This window comes from Numida meleagris, chromosome 6 (genome assembly GCF_002078875.1).
Source record: "Numida meleagris isolate 19003 breed g44 Domestic line chromosome 6, NumMel1.0, whole genome shotgun sequence".
Taxonomy (NCBI): Eukaryota; Metazoa; Chordata; class Aves; order Galliformes; family Numididae; genus Numida; species Numida meleagris.
In genome coordinates this window covers 8167891-8176322 of record NC_034414.1, presented here as the reverse complement: position 1 = coordinate 8176322, position 8432 = coordinate 8167891, and the positions used below count along the sequence as shown (strand labels likewise).

The following is an 8432-nucleotide window of genomic DNA, read 5'->3' as shown; positions in this document are numbered from 1 at the left end:
TACTTATAGCTGGATACTTACTTATAGCTGGATTCTAGTCTTTTCTGCATAGGGCAATCGTGAACGTGTGTAGAAACAAAAATCTCTTACAGCAGTACAGCTTACTTGGATGTAGCATCTCTTGAGATGTGAAAAAAAAGTTGATCTCATTATACGGATGGGAGTCTTTAAAAGTTGATGTAATTTGCATCTTAATTTCTGATTTTATGGTTTGGACCAAACTCCAAAGTGTGTGTGTATGTATATATTAGTAAAGGAAAAGCATATGATACTTAAACTGAACTAGTTAAGCAGACAGTGAGATGAGTCCAAAAATAATTTCCAGTCACGGTGTTCTGTCCTGTCTGACCAGTGAAAGCCAAGAGAGTGGTGTATTTATCATCATGAGATTTATTTATTTTAAAAGCTCTTTCAGCAGCTCTTTCCAAATTGTTTGAAATGTTAATCTAATGGCAGCAATTAGTAATTTGGGGACCAGATGCTACTTCTGCAGTGGCGTGCATTCAGTAGTTTTTGAGTGACTTGTCAAAGGGTGACTGCGGCGCAACTGAATCCTGATTTTAATCAGACAGTCTTGTTTACAGAAAAGCACTGCAGTGATCGCTATGCTCGGTGAGTGCGACTGGTCTCGGAGACACGATCAAAAGGCAGATGACTTTTTTTCTGTTCAAGTAATTTCTTTAATGGCTTCCTATTTGTTATATTTACAGCCATGCAAGTTTCTTCTAGATGCCGTTTTTGCTAAGGGAATGACTGTCCGACAGTCTAAAGAGGAGCTGCTTCCTCAGCTTCGAGAACAGTGTGGCCTGGACTTAACAATTGACAGGTAAAGAGATTACAATCAGGGCTGAAGTTAAATGACTAATTATTACTTTAAAGTGTGTATCTTTTCTCTTGTGGGAGGAAGAATACTAGGAAAGGAGCAGAAATAAGTTATTGTGGTGTTTTAATCCAGTTGTGAAGAAAAGCATTGATTTAATCATTTTTTGCTTTTTTTTCATGTATAAGGATAGAGGAAATAGCATCTACCTCAAAATGCGCGTGTGCAAAATGACTACAGGTTTAGATAAAAGAAGTTTTAATCTCTATAAGAATGATTTTCTTCAGAAAGAAAAGTACTAAGTAAACATGTTCATAAAAAATAAATAAGTAAAAATCGTTCCTGTTGAGAAAAGAAGTAATAAGCTACATCCAGACCAGGTATTTCTCCTTATCTCACCATGATTTGGACAAAGGATTTTTTCTGCCACACGTCGATTACGTTGTCTAATGCCATATGTTGTCTAGTGCCTCTTGGGCACATAACAAAATTTGACTTCCTGTCTGTACAGAAACAATTGAAGTTAGTTTTATAGTTGTATTTAATTCAAGTTGTTCTTACCACTATTTACTTGCATCTGAATAAAGCTCATCCTTTTATTGTGTGTCTGTGCAGTAGAACCAAGAATATAAACCAGATACCAGTCTTCTCTTCTTCCTCTCCACTTCTTCCATACTATCCTCTTCAAACAAAAACAACAAAAGGGCAGGGATAACTTTTAGAGGCGTTTGGTGATACTCTGCTTATGCTGCATAGGAAGCTGTTTTCTTTCTCTAAGTCCTTACATATTTGTTACACTGAACAAGTACATGCAGGCTTCTTTTCTTTGATTGATGCTGCACTACCAGACAGTGATGATGGCTTGCTGTCAGGATTATCTCAGAATGTTAAAATTATTGCTGCTAAGCCTCACCTACTCTCATATAAATGAGTTGTATTTCAGTTCTGCTAAAAAAAAAAAAAATCCATTTTTAACTCTGTGATGCTGTTAAGTGGTTGGAAACTTTTCTCTGTCATTTATTTACAGGTTTCGTCTACGGAAGAAAACCTGGAAGAACCCAGGGACTGTGTTTCTGGATTATCATATTTATGAAGAAGATATCAATATTTCAAGCAATTGGGAAGTCTTCCTAGAAATACTTGATGGTAATAATAATAATAAGAGAAAGCAAAGATCGTGGTAGAGATTTTATTTAGAGAACAGTAGAAAATACAATTCCCTTCCTCCTTTTTTATTTTAGACTAATAATACTGGAGTGAGTTTTCAGATGTAATTTAAGGGAAAAAGATGGGCTGTGTGTTTTTTCTCTGGTATTTCTCAACATGTATAGGTGAGGAATGTAGATTGCATTTGCCCAGAATCTTTTTCACAAGCATACTCGCTTTAAGAAGTCCAACCTAACTGTTATTCCAGTACCATGTAATCCTGAACTACTTCTGGACAACTGGTGAATCGTGGTGTTTTTAATTTTAGCAATCATGTCAAAACAAATGCAAGATATTGAAATGAACGTTGGAGGTTCAGCAGTCCTGCACATGGACTGGAAATATGTATCAGCTCACACCTGAATTGTTGGAGGAGCGTAAAGGCAACTGCTTTAAGTAAAGTTCTGTCAGCATTTCTTTCATCTTGTTTTTCAGCTAAACACATTAGTCACATAAATAGTGCAACTTAAAGCAATTTACAGCTAAGTTTCTTGGCATAGCGGATTTCTGTCCTGTCAGTGTTACACACGTATTTAAATTAGTTGTTCTGTGGTTCTGAAGGAAGCTTAGATAACTGCTTCATACATGCCAAGAAGGATTTAATTGGTTGTACCTTCATTTTTGACAACACCTTAAGTGTTGAAAGGTAGCATAAATGTTATCATAGACAAAATTGTAGATGTTCAGAAGCTTTAACAGTGGTGGTTTCATGCATCACAGTAATGTAATGGTATACATAAACGTTGAAGCTGCATGTTCTGTAGGTTAAATTACAAAACTGCAGATTGGTTTAAAACAAATAATATTAGCTCTTTCATATTATTTATGCTTACTTGATTGTAACATTAATGGTGTTGTCTTCCATAGAAAGCCCTGTTAGGTGAAATTGATAAATGAAATCTGGAGGAAATATGTATTTTAAAGATGGTATCTGTAGCAGGCTTCAGTAACAAGTGTGTAGTTAGTGTGTGAAAGCTAGAAGTGAAATGTGAAAAGTTTTACTTAGAGAACTAAAGTGAAGCACACGAGTAAATACCAGATTGCAGAGGAAGGTCCTACAAGATCAGAAGGTCAGTCTCTGATTGGGTGGCTGGATATTTTATATGTGACAGAGCTGGAATGTGATGGAAGAACGCATTTTGTAGAGGAATAAACGGCATTGCTCGTAAGAGAGATTGTCTATGACAAATGGTTTGAAATTAAGAGATAGAAAAGTGTAATTAAATCCTAGTCCCACTTTTCCTGCTCTTCCCCTTCTTGGTAAACTGCAACATACTGAGTTACGTAGTATGTAATGGGCTGTATGTGTGTGTATATGTAATGCAGTCTTAGATATCTGAATGCGTTTGCTGTGGATAACCCCTAATTTTAAACAGGCTAGTCTGTGATGTTGATAGAACGAATTTCTTTCTCTTTCTAAGGAGTAGAAAAGATGAAATCCATGTCACAACTTGCAGTTTTATCAAGACGATGGAGGCCATCAGAGATGAAACTAGATTCTTTCCAGGAAGTTGTGCTAGAAAGCAGCAGTGTTGAGGAGTTAAAAGAGAAGGTAAAATGTACAAATGATGCAATTTTCTCATGGTTTCTAAATGCCTTATTAATGTCTTCTGCTGGGAAGCACAGGGGTTTGATGGCTTTAGTACTTTTTTTCTCCTAAGACCAGAACTTTCCAACAGGCTAGCATACATGTGCCCTACTAGCAGAAGTCTACAGTAGGAGTATGTTTTATAATGAGACTATTTTATAAATCTGGTTTATCGAAGGGTTCTTACAAGTGGTTGTTCATGTGTAGGAACACAGCAATGGAAGAAAGACACTTAGGGTGTCGATGCCAGCAAAAATCCTGTTATCAAGTCTGCCAGTCTTAACTTGTTTAAATACTGATAATTAATACAGTAGGATTTTTTGTGTAGGCTGGAAAGAAGAACATCACTTAGCTTTCATCTTCATTTTTATCTGAAGAGGAAGTCAGCTCTTGTTTTCTTCAGAAACAAGTTGCAGGGAGCAACTTGAAAGCCCCTCTGTGGTAGTGCTGCTAATCTTTTTGGTCACACCAGTAAGATAACTTTGAACTTGACATCTGTAGTAACATGCGTTTATCCAGATCTTTTCTTCCAGCCAAATTTTATCAGCAGAGAGTAGGGCTGATATATTTCAGAAGTTTGCTGGGGTTTGTTAGTATTTGTTTGTTTAACCTAGTTTGCTAAGGAAATGAGAGTTGGAAAATTAGGCTGGCTGTCAGTGTGCTCTCATCAGTTTAATTTAACATACCAGATGAACTGATGGATGCAAGAATCTTAGAAGTGAAATCTCCAAATTTTCGGGAAATAAGGAGCTAGGGATAAAAATAAATCAAAGTTAATATCTGCACTGCCCTGGAGACAAGACTGCAGCCTGCCTTTAAGTTACGGTCAAGGCAGTGCTGAGTCTGTGTGCGTCATGAGATTGCTCAGCAAATATTTAACGGGTTGGAGTCAGGTGGATGGGGCAAGGCTCTTTTCAGTGCTACCCAGTGATAGAACATGGGGCAGTGGGCACAAACTGGAACACAGGAAGGTCTCTATGAACATGAGGAAAATCTTCTTTACTGTGAGGGTGACAGAGCACTGGAACAGGCTGCCCAGAGAGGCTGTGGAGTCGTCTTCTCTGCAGATAACTCAAAACCTGCCTGGACGCCTGGTAAAGTGTGCATCTTTGTCACTGTAATTTTGTACTAATACTTTAGATCATTTGATGACTTGAGTACGTTAGTCAGCTTCTAGATTTGGCAGGTCTGTGGTTTTTATGCAGATGCAGCATAATGTTGTGGAGTAGTATTAAATCCACTCTTTTCTTCACTTCACAGCTGAGTGAATTAAGTGGAATACCCTTAGAAAATATAGAGTTTGCAAAGGTAAGATCTTTCCAATTTTTTTTGATGTTTTATTGGTGTGAGTGTGTGATTATGTAATTTTATCCACAATTGTTTCTTCTCAGGGTAGAGGAACGTTTCCATGTGACATTTCCGTCCTAGAGATTCACCAAGACTTGGACTGGAATCCTAAAGTATCTACACTGAATGTCTGGCCTCTGTACATTTGTGATGATGGCGCAGTAATATTTTATAGGTACATGTTGTATTACTGAATAATAATGCAAAAAATCAAAGATTTGAGGGGTGATGTAATCAGCAGAAACTTAAAAACATTCTATCTGTTTTCTTAAAGGAGAACTGTAATATTTGGGCTTCTCAGCTTCATACAAACCTGAATATTAACTGTTTGTTTGGGTTTGTTTGTTTTAAGAAAATGAACGCTGTTCCCTTTTACTCCTCTCTATCAAGTCATTGAAAATAACGCAAAATAGAAAAGTAATTGCTGCTCTTGTGTGTGTGTCTGAATTTCATCTCTTAAAGTAGAACTATGTTCGTAGTGGAGTCTTAAAGTCATAGATTTTGGAGTGGAATGAATTCATTTTCTGAGTTTCTGTTTGTGAAATTAGAGTGAATTCTTCAGACAAGTGAATGTTAGGATTACAGTTTTAAGCATGAAGCACGTTCATCAGCTGGCAGCAGTAGCCCAGAGGCAGTATTTGACTGGGAGTTTGAATATTGCAATTTCTGCTAGACTTGGGGAGTGGGGGGAACTCTGTTAGTATGTTCCTTCTGCAGTATTTCTCAGTATTAACTTTAGGGGAACACTGGTTGATAATGTGCTGGTCTTGATGGAGAAAATTACTTGGGAGAGTATCTGGTAGTTACTAGTAGTGGCTGGCTGGACACATTTCTTCTAGCTGTTGGTGCTGTGGTGAAATAAATAACAGAGTCAAGATTACTCGCAAAGAGTAGGAGTGATCAGGTAGAAGGAGTATAGTCTTGGTTCTTGCTACTTTCTGTTGGGTCTGCTGTAAGAATGCTGAATGAAAAGCAGACTCAGATAAACGTTAGTCACTGAAAAAGAAAAGCATTTGTATGGAATATTATGTTTAGTTCTGTCTTTTTTTTTTTTTTTTTTACTAAGCTGCTCCAGTGGGGGAAGAAATAAAGAAATCTGATTACTACTGTAGCAAACTTAGCATTGATTTTTAGTATGTGTTTTCCTTTTAGGGATAAAACTGAAGAATTAATGGAATTAACAGATGAACAGAGAAACGAACTGATGAAAAAAGAAAGCAGCAGACTCCAGAAAACTGGACACCGGGTAACCTACTCTCCTCGTAAAGAGAAAGCACTAAAAATTTATCTGGATGGAGCACCAAATAAAGATTTGACTCAAGACTGATACTTGCTATAGCATTTTCCCTGGGGAATTTTTTTTGTTTAAAATAAGAAGGTTCACTACTACTGTGTAGTGCCATTACGGCAGGACGCTCATTAGGTGTAAAGCGCTGACACCAGCACTGATTGGGCTGTGCTACCAATCAGCAGCGCAGTGCCCCGTTGGGTCGCTGTTTGACTTGGAATCATGTTGTGCACTATAGTCAAATGTACTGTAAAGCTAAAAGGGATGTGCAAATAAAAGATTAGAACTAAAAAATGGGTGGGGAGGGAAATGAGTGGAAATTTTTGAGGACAGTGTGCACATAGTAGCTAGTGAAACTAGCCTTCAACAGGATACTCATAGCTTAATAATAAAAGCTGTGCAAAGGCCATGAAAGAATCCTTTTTTTTTGTTTGTTTCACTGATACACGCATTACCTCATCTGAGAGTCTGAAGTAAATGTTAACACCTTGGTTCTAAAAAGCAGCAAAAGGGGTCGAAGATGTGATGGAAGTACTACAGTTGTAAGTTGAGAATATTCTTCCACGAAACAGGTGGTCTCAGAGGTCTGTATAAAGCGGCCAGCGGGTGTTGGTTCTTTTTGCAGAAGCGCTGTTGTAAGGTAAACTGGTTTTTAGCAGGTTACGGAAGCTGGTGAGCAGCTCTAAGATATTTCATCCAATGTGTAAATAAAATTTGCCCTGTCCGTTTAACAGAACTGCAGTTCAGCTATTTTCCATTGTATTTCTTTTCACATATCAACATCCACTGTGTACATTTGGAAGTGTAGTTGTCTATTTAAATTTGTATTCATTTTGTTTGACAATGCTGGGTACTTTAGGGTTGTATTTCCCCTTGTTAATTAAGCTTTTGTTCTGTTTAGCTACTTTTTTGTACATTTTGTTTTTGAGACTATTACAAGTTTGCATCTTCTCCGCCCACTGAAAGTCATTTTAATTTTTCCTGGATTTGATTCCATAGCTATATGTAGTTAAGTATTTGGGCAACCTTTAACACCTCAGATACAAACTTGGTAGTTCAGGTTGTGGTGGAAAAACTGATGCAGTCAATATGATTTCCTTGCAAAGCCTAGGAACAGCAATTTTTTTTGCTTTGGTCCATAAAGATCAATAGAGAACAATTCTACTTAGTTTTCGGAAAACCACCTAATTTATAACAATCAAAAGATTTTGGTAAACTTTTTCATGCCAGACGCTGTTTACAACAATGAACATGCCAATAAAACATTTGTTCATTCTGTTGTGTTTTAATCATTAAATGCTGTGGGTTTTATTTGAAGAATGTCAATTACTTCATGGAAATGTACTTTCCCAAGGCAACGTCAGAATTATAAGCCTGTTTGTCTATGTGTGTATATTCATACACGCTCCATACACGGTATTATGGGAAGCATTTTGTAGCCTATTTGCTGTTCCTCTGGGCTTATTTTCACACCACATTTTTCTTCCACTCTAAGTTTGCTTTCCAGAACTGAATTCCTTCCCAGTGAAACTGTTAGACTCCGAATATGACTGGCAGCTAAGTTTTGCTACAGAGAGGAAAAAGGAGTCTGAAGAACTGAACATTCAGTTTTCTGATTGCCTAAGGAATCTAGCAGCTCAAGAGCCAGGCACTGCACAGAGGAATTCCCTCATTCTTCCTTTTTTGTTTGATCTGTGTCACATGAGATGGAAGCAGAAGCAGAGGAAGCATAGTGTGCGCACCATCCAGTAGGTAGAGTAGCTTCATTAAACTTCCATTTATGTATATGTGTAGACTGCCAAAGGATCCTGAGTTGTTGGAAGAAGGGAGAAGTAGGGCTAAGAAAAGAATTGCAAAAACTGCTTTCTTAATCCTAAGCCTCAATTGGGAAACATCAGTTGAACACGTTTCTTTGGAGTTTATAATAAACTTGTAGGTCTTGATAAAAATCTGGATGGAGGACCGAGGGGCATCCTCGTAATGATTTCCTGTTCAGTGGTGAACTTGCTTCTGCGTAAGTATATTGGAATATATTCTGGATTGTTTGGGGAGACTTTTCAGCATTTGTTTTACGTTCTAATAGTTTTGAGTTCGACTGTGTGGGTTTTAAAGAAACAAAAGACCCTTGAGTTTCTAATTAAATTAGTTCTGCAGAGATTTGATTAATAGTAACACATATTTTT

At 37.4% G+C, this 8432-nt stretch overlaps 1 protein-coding gene across 5 annotated transcripts in view; it reads left to right on the top strand.

Annotated features, from left to right (window-relative positions):
- USP47 (ubiquitin specific peptidase 47) overlaps nt 1-7538 on the top strand; it is a 58513-nt gene extending 50975 nt beyond the window's left edge. For 3 of the 5 annotated variants that reach the window (XM_021400980.1, XM_021400981.1, XM_021400982.1), the window contains 6 exons: nt 711-826; nt 1848-1966; nt 3448-3578; nt 4875-4922; nt 5006-5136; nt 6114-6288. In XM_021400980.1, coding sequence (XP_021256655.1) covers nt 711-826; nt 1848-1966; nt 3448-3578; nt 4875-4922; nt 5006-5136; nt 6114-6288 — 720 coding nt within the window. Of the gene's footprint in view, nt 1-710; nt 827-1847; nt 1967-3447; nt 3579-4874; nt 4923-5005; nt 5137-6113 lie in introns of all 5 variants that reach the window. The other 2 variants (XM_021400979.1, XM_021400978.1) reach the window with 1 other exon arrangement.